Genomic DNA, 14565 nt, shown 5'->3' with positions numbered 1-14565 from the left:
ATGGATGGATGTTGAGTTCTGGGAAACTATAGTTGACATTTTTTACTATTATTCACTGATATTTCACAGACAAGCTGAATAGACCATAATGACAATCGTTTGGAGCAAAGTTTTCCATGAACATGACTTATCACAGTTGATTCCCTGCTGTCTGACTTTCAGCACCATGTGAGTTTGTTTCCTGTAATGAATGTGTTTACTCTCGTTGCCCGTCATAACATTTTAAAACCTTCTTCTCAGTATGTGGCATCCCAGATGACAAACTGGTTGAAGCTCACGGTAGCTTTGCCACAGCTTCCTGCCACCTCTGCTACACTTCGTACCCAGCTGAGGAGGCCAAGGTATGTCTGCTGTCCGTCACTGCACAGTGGTTCCCTGCATTTGATGCCACGGTAACGTTTTTGTGTTTCCTTTTTGCAGTTTGCCATAATGAACGACAACGTCCCCATATGCACCTTCTGTGCTGCAACAGTCAAACCTGATGTGGTGTTTTTTGGAGAGGACCTCCCTCAGAAGTATTTCCTTCACACTAAAGACTTCCCCAAAGCCGACCTGCTGATCATTATGGGCACGTCTTTACAGGTAGACGTTTTTATCACACCGCAATGTAACTAACAGGATTCTCTCAGGTGAATCTAAACAAAAGTTCCTGGTTTCAGATCGAGCCGTTTGCCAGCCTGGTGAACACGGTGCGCTCCACTGTGCCTCGTCTCCTCCTGAACCGACACGCCGTGGGTCCCTTTCAGAAGGTCCCACTGCGGAGAGGAGACCACGTGGAGCTGGGCGACCTGGAGGACACGGTCCGGAGGTTTGCCGAGATGCTCGGCTGGAACAGCGAGATCGAGGAGCTGATGAGGAGTCAGGAAACACTGGTGGGTTCTAATGTCAGACACTGAGCCTTAGAAAAGCTCTCACACATTTTGAGGTGTGTCAGAAAAGTTTCAGGACGGGTGTCACAAAAGGTATATTTCAAATCCAAAACTACAAGGATTCTTCTGGGCTCCTCTGCAGCTCCGTCGTCACAGCTGTCGTTCACATCTTCTAAACGGGTCCCCTTGATGACCCCCTTGAGCCTTGGAAAGAGGAAACCAGGTGGAGCCAAGTGGGGTGAGTGGGGAGGTGTTCGGCGATGTTCTTCTCAGCCAGGAACTGTGGGATGCTCAGGGTGTTGTGAGCAGGTGCGCTGAAGTAGCCACAACTCTCACCTCTTCTGAACGCAGCAGGATCTCTTTGTAGATGTGCTGGTTGATCATCTGAAGGGGCGTAGTTTGGGTTTGAAATATATCTTTTGTGACACCAGTCCTGGAACTTTTGTGGCACACCTCATATTTCTTTTTGGGTTATTCAACCAATGGTACTTCTGTTGAATCAAATTGGAACGGAGAAACAGAATAAAAAGCTCTGGTGACCTGCAGACTCAAGTAGCTACATCTGGGCTGTGTTTTAAAACACCTTTTTCTGTCTGCAGAGCATCCCGGCGTTGGCAAGCAGCCCCCTGTCACAGAGCAGAGCAGCATCGGAGCCTCAAGGCAGGACGGAACCACCCAGGTCCAGACCAGGAGCTCCGAGAGCAGCCAGCAGCGGCGGCGAAGAGACCGACTCGGAGACGGACAGCAAAAGCTCCGCGTCCTCCAACTGATGCTGCACAACCCGGGAGGTTTGAGACGTTTCCTCTCTGCCTCGTTCACACTAAGACTGTTCTGTAAATGGTGCACACTTTGGATCTCTTATCAGGTTATTTTGAGTCTCTCGTCTTCATCCGGAGCGTTTTGTGTTGATGCTGTGTTCATATGTACAAATCATAAAGTTTATCAAGTTCAAAGAAACATCCATTGAGGAGGCTAGTAAGTGTTGGAGCCCTGTAACAAAATGTAAATGTTCCTTCTGGTGTTTTTATATGTTGGAGGCGAATAATCTTGTTAATGTTTTCTATCAGTACAAACACTGTATTTTAAACAATATTTAATAAAGGTATCGTGTCATTTTCAGCTTTTCTGCACTTTCTAAAGACGACAATCACTCTTCAGTTTATTCGCTTTTCAGTAGAACCCTTACGGCAGAAAATAAGTGTGATGCTATTTACAGTATCTAAGAGTGCAAAAAGAACAAAAGTACTTTCAGAATAGATTTCTTCCAGGTGGGTGTAAGTGATAAATATGTGAATGCATTCAACGGTGACAACAGGAGAACACAAAACAAGCCTTAAAAAATAAGTAGAGAAACACAAAAAATGACTACGGAATGAAAGTTTATCATTCCGGCCAAGAACCTTTTAAACCAGGGGTGAGCAATCCTGGTCCTCGATGGCCACAGTCCTGCATGTTTTAGATTTGTCCCTCTTCCAGCACACCTGATTCAAATGATCAGCTCATCATCAAGCTCTGCAGAAGCCTGATAACGATCCTGATCATTTGAATCAGGTGTGTTGGAAGAAGGAAACATCTAAAACATGCAGGACTGTGGCCCTCGAGGACCAGGATTGGACACCCCTGTTTTAAACAAACCTAAAACAGCTGTAATCTTATTCTTGTGGATTAATCGTAGCAACTGCTTGAGTTCCTTGAAGACGTTTCACCTCTCACCCAAGAGGCTTCATCAGGTCTGGCCTGAGGTTCCTCTCGTACTGGGACAGGATTGCAACAACACACCATCAGTAGGGTAAGACTAACCTGTCTCATGACGGTCTAATCCCAGCTCACGTTCCCTATTGGTGGGTGAACAATCCAACGCTTGGTGAATTCTGCTTCACAATGACAGGAAGAGCTGACATCGAAGGATCAGAACGCGACGTCGCTATGAACGCTTGGCCGCCACAAGCCAGTTATCCCTGTGGTAACTTTTCTGACACCTCCTGCTTAAAACCCAAAAAAGTCAGGATCAGTTCTGGTTCTGATGAAGCCTCTTGGATGAGAGGTGAACTGTTGATTTGCATTTTAGAGTTGGAAAAAACTCAAACATCTGCAACTTTAAGGTGAATTCTGGGAGTTTTAGGAGACAGAATTTTAAAAAAGTTCCTCCTGAAGGTAGAGTCCCTGTTGTTGTACGGGTGATCCTGTTCGGAGGGGGGAGGCCGGAGGGGTAGTCGAAGAGGGAAAACAAAGATGGAGGCGACGAGAGGAAAAGCAAAGAGGAGAAACAGGAAAATAAAAACGACTTATGGGACCAAAGAAGTAGAAGAAGAAGAAGAAGAGCGGGATGAAGAGTTAAAATCAATCTAGCTTCTCTTTTTTTGTTCAAGGAACTCAAGCGAGTCCAGTTGCTACCATTAATCCATAAGAATAACCATGAGCTGGATGACTGAGAATCTACACAGACAAGTTGTCATCTCACTTTTTCGTGGCTCTCTGTGCAGAAAAAAAACATCTGAATGACATTCAAGTAAGTGGCTCAAAATGCTGACTAAAGTCTTTTTGTGGCATCTAAACCCTGTTATTCTGGCAGGAGTGTGTGCTCAGGATTATTCACTCCGTTCTCACCATTCCTGCAATAACGACACACATTCTCAGGTTAAAGCAATATTCTTTTTTTCGGATTGTAATCAGCAGTTAAATTACACTTTTTTTCTTCTCTTTACAACAAATGTTTCAATAAGCAGGATTTCAGTTGGGGAGCGGCGTCGTGAAGTCGTGTGCGACCATACAGCTGACTTCTGAACAGCTCTTTAAATTAAAATTGTACCAACACAAAGAAAAAAAATTATTTTATACATACACTAAACATGCGGACTTATATAAAATCAGCAACATTTTCTAGAAAAAGAAGAAAAAAAAATCACATTTCTTGATTTAACATCATGCAGATTTGGGAAAAAATAATTAATATGGATTAGAAAAACCATCGTTGCAGTTTTACACATTTCATTGTCAAGAGTTCACAAGAGGCTGAGTTTACTATCATCCACCACAGGAAGATGTATCTGCATTTAAAGTCTGAATATAAAGAAGCTGCTTTTTTTTTTTCTTTGTCCAAAACATCAAAGTGGGCGTCAGAAAACCAACAAGCCCTGAATTCAGAAAGTTTCCTTGGCGACTAACTGGTGTGCAACATTCAGGTAAATCACACGACCGAATACAGACAGACTGAGAGCTGCAGCGTTAATCTATCCACACTGACAGCGCCTCATTTCTTCTTCTAATTACAAATCTATGTTGTGCTCCAGTCTGGACAGGCCTCGTGACTTCAAACCAAGAAGAAGCTTCGCCGTTGACAGTGTTTGCTATGATTTTATGTTTACATTTGTGTGTATAATGTGCACTTTATCATCTAGCAATACAAAGAGAAATGTGAAAAAACAAAACTGTGAAAAAAACAAAAAGCACAAGTGAAGGAATGATCATTCAAAGTCAATTACACTTGAAACAAACCAACAGTGTTTCCGGTGAGAAACACGTGATCCAGCAAAAAATTATATTATTACCTCTATCGTCACAACTCAGGGAGTGAAATAAATGATGTAACCGTGAAGGCCTCCAATGCACCGCGATGCCTCGGCAGCGACTTCCTGCCACACATTAAGTCCACTTCCACGTTGGAGAAGCTCTTGCGGGCGCGACGGGGGCGTCCGGAGTCTCCTGTGAAATGCTCGGCTGTGTCCCATTGCAGGACTGGATCATCGGAGGTTTCGTTTGAATGTATCCAAACGGTCCAATTTCAATATGGTTTTGCTATTTTTCTTAGCAGCCCGCTCAATCCCAGAACCGCCTGCACACTGCTCAACTGTCTAATGGCACTTTTAAGTCCCTGTCAGCTCATTAGATTGTAAAATATCAGTTCATCGTGGCGTATTTATCATCATCAGGCATCATCAGTTTTCCAGCTACTACTATTTCATCCAATTTAGTGCAACTTTCTGCTCATTCACTGGACTTGGATCTGACATTGTTTGACTGTCTGACAGTAAAAGTTAACGAAATATAAGTGGACGGTGACCTACAGCTAGCTGTCATGTCTAAGCTTTGATTTCAGTTTTATTGTGATGATCACTTTGGATCCAGCACCTACAGTGTTTTAGGAAACGGCTCTACACTCAGACCGTCTCTTGTTAGGATGGAGGCACAGATTCAGCTCAGCTTCACAAACCCACCTCGGTGAACCCGTCAGAGGATCCAGCCCTGGGAATGAGACACAGCTCGAGACGTGTTGGGTGCCCCACTGGGCTTAAGTCTGGAAAATGTGGCCACGAAGTGCAGTGCACTAGTCTGAGTCTGATCCTGAGTTGTCCCCGTGCGGATCGCAGAGAGTCTCCTCGAGAGGCGCTAACGTCCCGTCCGGCCTGACGCCCATGGGTCGGATCACGTTCTGCCTGCAGACACGAGGACAAAACCCATCAGATACCCGCCGGCTAGATGGACATTAGAAAGCTGCAAACATCTAAATAGACACGACTGTCTTCTTGGGTATTTTCAAAGGGAACAAAACACATGGAAACAACTCTGACAGTCTTTTACTTGTAGGTGTTCACTCTCCTACAGGACAAAACAACCCCTTCCCCCCTCTCGTGGACACTCGGCCCTGTCTATCCTCTCGGCTCTCCTCCCCTCCTTTGCCGTGGCAGTTTAATTACAGGATCAGTGCTCAGACTAATCTCCTCAAAGCCACGACTGCCCCTTCACCCTAATCCAATTATACCTGCACTGTGTGTCACCGCTCCCTCTAAGATGATTTATCAGAGAATTATCCATCAAAGATTTAAAAAAAAAAGACCCATTTGCATTCATTTGTCAGATTCGAACACAAATGGCCATGTAACTCCTACTGAGTCCCAGAAGTAAATGTAATATTTGTTCTTGGGGGAAACTACAGGTTCCTTACAAGAGAGACGAGGGGAATAAAATCTAAAAACATTCTGGCTTTGATTTGACATCTCTTCACAGAGGACACCCGCCACGAAGCATTTCCACTCCACGGCCTCGTATCGTTGGTAAAAGTCAGCAGGTACAAAGAGGAACAGAACGACAAAACAAACAAAACCGTGAGCATCCTAATTAGAGGAAAAAGAAATCTGTCCTCCTCAGGAGTGACTGGGGGTCTGGCAGGTGTAAGGGGGCGGGTGGGGGAGCAGAATATGTGCTAATTGGAGGACCGGTTAAGCAGTTAGGGGAGCACATTCTTGCAGGGCTCTGATGGATCTCCTTAGAGCCGGAACTGAGGAAGCACCTCTCTGTCATCGCTGCATCTCCTTCACTGAGGAGGGGAAGAAAGAGGACGCGGCCTCGGAAAGGAATCCTCCTCTTCTGGGCGCACGTGCCTCATTACAGCTCAACGCCCTCTTTGGCTCAACAATGACAAGGTCGGCTTTCTTATGTCTGCGCATTTATTCACCCGTGTCTCTTCCTCTTCATCTACGTTCCACCCAAATTGCTTTGTCTAGTTGCGCCTCCGTCTCTGCCCACTCCCGGTCGGGCCGGTGATTGGCGCCTCCAATACGAGAAGAATAAACTCCGTTATTAAGAAAAAAACCTGAATGTGGTACATAAAGGGAACCAGAACCGGCAAGTCGACTGTGTGTGCCAATTAGGTGATAATTAATGGAGCGGTGGTAATGATGCTGCAGCGGCGTGCCGGCAGCTCCCCCCATTTACTCCGGCTGAATGCTGCGGAGTTCTGAAAGTCCGGGGCCTAATTGAAGCTGCATCTAACGGCAAGAGATTCTTCCTATGATGAATCGGTTGGCAGGGAGCAAGCTCACTGTTACCTTTGTGCGGGCATTGTGCCGACTAACGTTAGCCGGTGCTCGCCGAGGAAAGGTCAACACAAATACAGAAAGACCTTTTGCTGAGGAAACGGTAAATAATATGAATAGTGTGAGCAGGTGGAGCAACGATTGTTCAGACGGAGAAAGTTAATCATGCTAGCTGAGGCTTTGGAAAAAAATACGCCAACACGGTTCATTATTTGAAGACTTCTGTGACATCTTACGTCTGTGCAGGAGGTTTTTTTTTTCTATTGAATTTGACAAAGATGACACCTCCTGTCACATTAACACATCACTGACTCCGGACTACCGCATTCAGACAGACAACAGAGCTGCACGAACTGACTGAAACTTGAACGTGAAATTACTAGAGTACATTTCTATATCACACTTACCTGCTGATCTTTCTTTTTGAAATTTTTTTGGGGCATTTTTGCCTTTATTCGATAGTGCAGTCGAGAGAGAGAGAGAGAGAGAGACAGGAAAGTGGGGAGAAGAATGGGGGAATGTGGATTATAGCCTCTGTACGTGGGCCGCCAGCTCAACCAGGTGAGCTACAGCGGCGCCCACCTGCTGATCTTTCTGATGAAATGATTGTTGTGGCGACAGATTACAAGAACTGTATTATATTTATACTACCACTGAGCGTTTTCTCCTCTAACAAACCCCTCAGACTTCCTGGTTTGTGTTTCATGCTGTCACCGGACGCAACAGGCCCACACAAACGCAGCCCTTCTTGTTTTTAACACACAGAATGCCTGGCAGTTTAAATAAAAATATTCTCATACAGCTGTGTGATGATCTCCTCACTAGTCTAGGGTTCCTGCTGTTACACCTCTGAACCTGCCAGTGGATTTGAAAGAAAGAAAAAAAAAATGCAGAGCAGACAGGAAGTAAAACTGTAAATAGTAAATTACATGTAGTATGTAGAGTCACCATCTTTTAAAGAAATCTGCTTTTGTTGTGTCTTTTTTATGCGTTGTGGCATTAGAGCACTAAATACGTCTCTGAGTTCTGTCTTGCTCTAGTCATGCTTGTGCCGTCTCCGTCGAGGTGCATGACTTTATAATGCAGTGAAAAATCAGCCTACAGGGACCGAAAACGCCAAGAAAGATGCATTTGCTGCCGTCCGGTTGAGTGTATTACCTCGACAACTTGTCAAACATATTGACCAGTTTCTGAGCTTCGTATTCCTTCTGCTCCTCCGTCATCTCTTCAATGGGGTTCGGCATCGGCTCCTCCACGTGGCCGGTGATGGGGTTGATGCTGGGAAAGGCAAAGGAAGAAGCTTTATGTAAAGCTGCACGCCCGTAAATTCATTATCAACATACACACAGTGACGCGGTAAATCATCGGTGCTCTAATCTGAGTCCTGAAGAGAACTCACAAAGGTTTGGCAGATTTATATTCATCCGTGTCGGAGTCTTCGTCTTCGGAGTACTGAGTCTCTCCTCTTCCTCCGGCGAGAAGTCCTCGAGCCACAAGGAGTCCTGCTGCGTTTCCGTACCCGGTGTACTTCAACAGGTTGTCCACTGAAAGACACAAATACACAAAGGCTACGTATAAACGTTGATGTGTGAGGATGAGCCAGGCTCTAGTTATCACACTGCCTCTCTCGTTCTCTTTTTTACATCAGAGATGCTGCTGTGCCATACGTTCCTCCCTACAACACATCTCCACTCACCGCTTTCTTTGCACAAGACGAAGAGAAACTCTGCAGCCGTCTGCTTCACGCCCATGTCCACGTGCGTCATGAGGCGAACCAGCTTGTTTCTGGTGGTGGTGCCGATCTCTGGCCGGATCTTCACATCTTTCAGTGGAGGAAGTACCTGAAAAAGCAGGATTTCCAATAGCCTCTCACTGTTTTGGTCATTATAAATGATTATGTATGTGAAACCTAGCCACTAACGTAGCCATTAACTCTGACAAAACATGAGAACGTCCACGTGCTTTTAAAATAAATCTGATGGCAGCAGCCATTCTACCTGAGCTTTGATGTATCTGCGGATCTCCCGGTGGTGTCTGGATCCTTCGGTCAAAAGGCTGAGCACTGGAGTCAGACCCTCTTTGTAGTTGGAACCCTGCTTGGAGTGACACAAACCACAAACACTTCACGTTGTGCACAAGCTGCAGCGCTGGAGCGATGTCCACCAGTGGCACATGTTGGTAATATGAATGATGATGAAGTAAAGAAAGGATGGTAGATAAGGAGCTGAATTCGTCGTACTAACAGGTCTGACACCGCAACTCTCTAAAGTCAAACCGACCGGCTTTATTCTAGTTTCAGATCTACGACAAATGCAAAATATTGAAATGTATGTGTAACACTGTCGGCTCCAGAATGGATAGGTTTGGATGCATCTTGGTTTAAGTGGTTTTGTAGCGTCAACAACAGGTGAGAGTATCTTCCAATGGTTCACCTGCTCTGTATAAATCAAAGTTTTAGATGCACAATAAATGATCAGACATCAGAGTCCTGCCTGTGAACTTTACCTTGTCGATTCTTTTCTCCATGAAGTCTATCAACACCTGGACCGCATCCATGTTCTTGCCGCCATACTTCTCTTGTCCTCCCTGGACGGGTACATCAATCAGCACATCCAGGCAGGACACGGGCAGGTTGTTGAGCAGATTGACAGCATGGCTGGAGATAGAAGAGAAAAAAAAAACATAATCAGGAGACAGAATCTAACGGGTCAAAGTCTAAGAAATTAGGTTTGACAAGTAAAGAGATGATTAATAGCTGAAGGCTTTAGAAAACAGCTTTTTTGCCCACAATGAGTTCTTGTTCTCAATCTATATTTAGGAACTTGTACTTATGAACCAGCTATAAATGAGACACAGAAAAAGACTGTGGTGAGACTGTTTAAGCTTTTAGCCAAACAATCACCGATTCAGAGGAGAAATCCAGTCCTGAGTGTTTATCGGTTCGTCTTTAATCCTGGATGAGCTTCTGTGTGTTTAAATTCTACCCCTGAATGAGTTAGTTGAGGAGTTTAGATCACTGCTATCTGAGAAATCCATGAAAGACAAATGAATGAGGGCAGTTTTGGGAAAGAGAGGACCTTTGAAATAGTAAATTTTAAAAGAAAACTATTTGATTACCGGGCAGCACATATGAAGGATGAACCTTGAAAACGCTACAGAGAGGCTGAGAAGGAGGTTAGAACTTAAACTCCTCAAAACTGACTTCATTTGGAAACATTTGTCGTGAATGAGATTTTAAAAAACTCAACTTTCTCCTTCATACGGCCCTTCTCTATTCAAACAAACTCCGTCGGTCAGTAGGTCAAACTGACAGGTCACGGGGATCATCACTCACTTTTACATGACACTGTTTAAATTTCAGGCGAATTCTTGGCATTCTTGCATTTAATTACCATAAGAACGAGATGCTGCAGCGGCATTACGACAACATGGGAGTTGTCTATGGGAGTAGTATGAATCTGTGATGGATGCTCCTCGTCCAGAAGGATGTAGTTAGTTTGCAAAGTGGTGGCTTCACTTTGTCTGTGTGCTTTTCCATGCAAATCACATTCAAATGAAACGTGAGCTAAAGACACGCCTTCACAAACTGTAAGCATCACAGGACTTTTTCTTTTTTGTACACTTTCACTAATGTGCAGAATGACTCGTGAGGAGGATCAGCTTCCCACCTGTGTGCTTCCTCTGTTTTCTCCTCCGTCTCAGTCTTCAGCATCAACAGGTGGCGCAGGATGGCGGAGATGAGTCGGAACTGGTGGTCATCCTCCTATGCAAGTCAAACACGTGCAAAAAAATCACTCCAACAGACATTTATTTGCCTATAAGGTGGTAAAACACTTCAGCTACGAGGACAGCGGGCTGGAGGGAAAGGCCTAGCCGCAAAAATGGGAACGAGGCATTAAAAAGAGTCTAGAGAGCCACGGGAGCAGCGAGAGAGTCTGAGGTGAAGGCTGAGGAAGTGTGGATGTCTAAGAGGAGAGCAGATGAGACTAAGAACTACATCTGGTGTCATTTGGACTTACGCTGCGTTAGATGCTGACTTTGCAGTCTTCTGTCTTCTCAGTCCAAATAGCATGAAATATGTTTGAAATACTTTCTCAGACAAGACGGCCAAGTTTGATCATGAACAACATTTATCACAATTAAACAGAAACTATGCTTGATGTGTTTTCTAAAAGCAGCTGAATTAAATATGATTTTGTCCTGTGTGTGTATCTTCTAAACAACAGTAGTGTGTTGAGTAAAAGCAGCTTCAAAATACGGGCGGCGATTTTGGCATGAAGACGGCCTTCTCATGTAGTGACTGTAGGAAACATGCAGGTCAAAATAATGACATTTACGACGGCCGGATTCCATTTAGCTGCTTTAGTTTTGGGTTTTGGTGTCTTCACATGTCACGGCTTAAGTTAGCGATCAAAGTAGAACATTTCATCCATTTTAGAATCGCTCTTTGAAAGAATGCAATTAGCAAATCATAAAAGCTGCTGTTAAATAATGACACTAAAGCTGCAATTCAATATTATTTAATTCAAGCTACACGTCTGTTTATGCTTCTCAGTGGTAGGCGTGTGTTTGTGAGGTTCAGGCATGTAGCTGTGGTTCTAATGATATAATTTTTGTTGTTTAACAGCCACGTCGTGTACGTTTTGCAGTACGTCTGATGTAGAATTTAGACTGTGGTGTTTAATAAATTCATGCCGTCCTATTTGTGAAGATGTCTCATGTAACAACACTCACCATGTGTTTTAAACATATTGGACAGAAAATTTGCCTTTAAAGAAATATTTTGCAAATCAAATCGCAAAATCTATCAGAAAAATTGCTTTTAAAATCCTTAAGCCCTAGTTTCAGGTTCATACTAGTGTTTTTCCTACTGGTCAGAATGGTTGTTAGAAAAATGTTTTATTGGTGACAGCAGCTGATCCGTTGTAGTTACAGAACAAATAGAGGAGAGCGTTGCTGGGTGCAGCTTATCTAGTCATGTCTTCAGTTTCTAAACACTCGGATCATTCAGGATCAAGTTCAACTACTGCAAAGCCGTTGTGCAGCTTATCTGTTAAACAGACTGAGTTCACGTTCTTATGCTCAGAGGTTGAGCATCTTCCTAACTCCTGAGTACAGGTATGATGTGGCTGCTCTGCTGATTAGATGTGTGACCTTTGCTGTGCTGGAAAGCTTAATCCATAATTGAGCACCTGACGTTTGTAGTGATGCACACCTGACCTTCTCCTAAACCCTCCCTGCACCAGTCAGAGTGAGTCGGGAACGTCTACCATCAAGCCTTCGCCGTCACGTTTCACCACATGACCACGACACACTCACCTCACCGCCAGCTTCAGACAGCGTGAGGTTGAACAAGGCCTTGAGTGCTTCCATCGCTCGCTCATTGTCCTCCGCGGGCATGGGCAGGGCCTGAGGATCCGGACGGGCGGCTTCGTAGGTGCCGACCCAGCGCACGTCCAGGGTGTGCTCCAGCACCTCCGTCAGCAGTCTCACAGCGTGCCACTCTCTCCTCAGCACCCCTCTCACGTCATGCCGGAGGGCAGACAGCAGGAAGAGGAGGCGCAGCGTGAACAGGCCCACCTCGTGGTGCCACGTGCGGGCGCTGCGCAGGCTGGCACAAAGGCCGTGAGCCAGCTGCACGTCGACGCTGACCTGCTGAGCTGCAGGACTGTTGTACACCACGTTGCATAGGCACTTCAAGGCCTCCACCACCACCCTCTCCTCCTCCTCCTCCAACTGTGTGCGTTCCTCAGAGCTTTTCTCGTTGTCTCCCTCCTCCTCTCCGGCACGCAGCCTCGCCATCCCTCCCAGGATCAGCATGCCCTCCTTGGTGGCTACAGGTGCGAGGACACGCTTGTCTCTGGACAGGATGCGGAGAGTCTCCAGACATGTCTTCTGACAGCTGGGCTGCACCTGCCTCCCCAGTACTGTCAGCACACTCTGACACAGCTTCTGCACGGACACACAATGAATCAGACAGTGGTTATGACAAAGCAGGACTCTGTTGAGCCTCTAATGACAACCTGTGAGTGAGCTGCTACTCACACTCCGCAGGGTTTCCTCCTTTTGGTCAAAACTGAAGGTGTGAATGTTCTGAAACAGAAAAGATGCTCATTGTGGAAACCAAACAACATCCTCAAACGACACATACACACATGTTTAACAGGAGCTAGGAGATATTAACCTCAGACAGTTTGACCAAGAGAGCTTTAAAGAGGCACATAAAGTTGCTAATACTGCTGTGTAATTGTATGAGCAGGAACGGCGGTGGGCGAGCAGGGTGCGTTAGCATTATCAGCTCTGCGTCGGTGCTGTGAACAACGTAGCACGGCCCGGTTCGCTTCATTCACGGATTCACGGTCACATGTGTAACGATGCAGTATTAGATACGACTTTAGAGGCAACGTTTTCCCCTCAGGAAGCCATAAAGACGCGCAGCTAACTCGGAGCTAGCCGTGCAGCTAGCTAGCTAACGTTAGCACCGCGGTTTGTTTTGGTTCGAGGAAAAACGAGCGAAGCGGCGACTCACCTCTCGGTTATACTGCTGCAAGAGCTTCTCCACGTCCTCCTCGTTGGCGGTTTCGAGTTGCGACAAGATGTTGTTCAAATCCATGGCGGAGATCTGAAGAGCACGGATGGTTAGCTCAGTTTTACCAGTGAGTGTTGTTGCAGCTAGCTAGCGAGCTAGCTGGCAGGCTAACTTGGTGTCAGACAGGTCCGCTGCTGTCAACAGGGAAACTCCCCTGACTGTCTCCATCAGCAGCAGCAGCAGCAGCAGCAGCGGCTCTGATTCCTCCTCTGAGCCCATTCAGCCCGAGACTAACACACAGATTTACAAAAGCCACTCATATATTCCAGTAAACAGTGATTGTTAATACTTATAAAGCACATGAGATCTTAAACTTACCTTCCACCAGGTGTGAACAGAGCAATGTGTGTGTTGTGGCGATTAATCGGTTAGTTGTCAACTATTAAATTAATCACCAGCTACCGTGATAATCGATTAATCATCCTTAAGGGGGAAAACATCCAGAAAAAATGGTCTAAATTCTCTGATTTCAGCTTCTTAAATGTGAGTATTCTCAGTTGTTTTTATTATTATTTTGTGTAATCTGAATTTCTTAAGGTTGTGGATAAAACAAGACATTTGAGGATGTCAACTTAGGCCGTGATTGACTTAAAAAAAAAATAGTAGTAGTAAATGAAACCATTTTTTGACATTTATTAGACCAAACAACTAATTAGGTTGGTGGCATTAAAAATATCCCCATACTGAGAAAAGTTGTCCATCTGTAGTTTCCTGCTATAAGTCAGACTCGACTGCTTGGATTTGTTGAATTCAGAAAATTGAATTTTTCCCACGATTATTGAATCCATGAAGCCTAGAAACAGAGTTTAGACCTGTTCAGGGTTTTTGGGGTCTTTTGGACTCCAGGCTATTTGGTTTAGGTGACAGGTGTTGTTTTTTTTGTGAAGATAGACTTAGGCTGACTTTATTAATCCCAGGGAGGGAAATTCAGGTGTTACAACAGCATGACTATTCAATAAAGGGGGTAAACAAGGCAAAAAGACAACACAGAGTATTTGTGTATATAATTTAATTTAAAAAAATATATAGAAAATATAATATAGAAGAAAGTCAACAAAATTTACAAGAATAAGATTTCTTTTTTAATATAAAACGAGGAACATTTGTCATGCTTATGGAACCAAAAATACGTCAACTTATCTGAAAATTTATTTAACATGATATAATAGTCTATAACTAATACCAACAAGTATTTTGCACATATTCTTTCTTCTACATCTGGCAGCATGAAAGTCCTGAATGAGGTTTATTAGGGTCCGAGCACCCAAAAGGGTGCGAAGACCCTATTGGAAAT

The 14565-nt window shown here is 44.7% G+C and overlaps 2 protein-coding genes and 1 long non-coding RNA gene across 5 annotated transcripts in view; 2 read left to right on the top strand and 1 right to left on the bottom strand.

Annotated features, from left to right (window-relative positions):
- LOC103374744 (NAD-dependent protein deacetylase sirtuin-3) overlaps positions 1 to 1985 on the top strand; it is a 14138-nt gene extending 12153 nt beyond the window's left edge. Inside the window, exons 5-8 of the mRNA XM_008304884.1 lie at positions 241 to 341; positions 421 to 582; positions 660 to 872; positions 1469 to 1985. Of these exons, the coding sequence (XP_008303106.1) occupies positions 241 to 341; positions 421 to 582; positions 660 to 872; positions 1469 to 1639 (647 nt within the window). The 3' untranslated portion in view covers positions 1640 to 1985. The remainder of the gene's footprint in view (positions 1 to 240; positions 342 to 420; positions 583 to 659; positions 873 to 1468) is intronic.
- The window catches only part of LOC103374746 (uncharacterized), a 20484-nt gene extending 7169 nt beyond the window's left edge, over positions 1 to 13315 (top strand). Inside the window, exons 3-5 of one of the 2 annotated variants that reach the window (XR_521147.1) lie at positions 2762 to 2870; positions 5928 to 5934; positions 13303 to 13315. This is a non-coding gene — a long non-coding RNA (uncharacterized LOC103374746). Of the gene's footprint in view, positions 1 to 2663; positions 2871 to 5927; positions 5935 to 13302 lie in introns of both variants that reach the window. The other variant, XR_521146.1, reaches the window with a different exon arrangement.
- On the bottom strand, positions 3503 to 13296 carry ric8b (RIC8 guanine nucleotide exchange factor B). 2 transcript variants are annotated; one of them, XM_008304885.1, is made up of 10 exons: positions 13212 to 13296; positions 12728 to 12775; positions 12002 to 12634; positions 10351 to 10445; positions 9188 to 9338; positions 8680 to 8778; positions 8379 to 8523; positions 8082 to 8226; positions 7841 to 7960; positions 3503 to 5302 (listed from the first exon to the last, which is right to left on the bottom strand). In XM_008304885.1, the coding sequence occupies exons 1-10, from the start codon at positions 13293 to 13295 to the stop codon at positions 5194 to 5196; spliced, it is 1629 nt and encodes a 542-aa protein (XP_008303107.1). In that variant the 5' UTR covers position 13296; the 3' UTR covers positions 3503 to 5193. The 2 variants fall into 2 exon arrangements, with proteins under 2 accessions (XP_008303107.1, XP_008303108.1); XM_008304886.1 differs by having other exon boundaries at positions 8680 to 8775.
- Positions 13316 to 14565: the final 1250 nt, after the last annotated feature.

Source organism: Stegastes partitus, unplaced genomic scaffold, assembly GCF_000690725.1.
Source record: "Stegastes partitus isolate 25-593 unplaced genomic scaffold, Stegastes_partitus-1.0.2 Scaffold2345, whole genome shotgun sequence".
Taxonomy (NCBI): domain Eukaryota; kingdom Metazoa; phylum Chordata; class Actinopteri; family Pomacentridae; genus Stegastes; species Stegastes partitus.
Note: the sequence above shows the minus strand (reverse complement) of the source record. Positions and strands in the feature narration are given on the sequence as shown.

What these genes read in the sequence shown, in the direction of transcription:
- ric8b (XM_008304885.1), bottom strand. Translation starts at nt 13,295, where the DNA reads ATGGATTTGAACAACATCTTGTCGCAACTCGAAACCGCCAACGAGGAG. An exon ending in AGGAGGAAACCCTGCGGAGT is followed by an intron (nt 12,635 to 12,727) that starts GTGAGTAGCAGC and finishes GTGTCCGTGCAG; the next exon opens with AAGCTGTGTCAGAGTGTGCT. An exon ending in AAAACAGAGGAAGCACACAG is followed by an intron (nt 9,339 to 10,350) that starts GTGGGAAGCTGA and finishes TTCTATCTCCAG; the next exon opens with CCATGCTGTCAATCTGCTCA.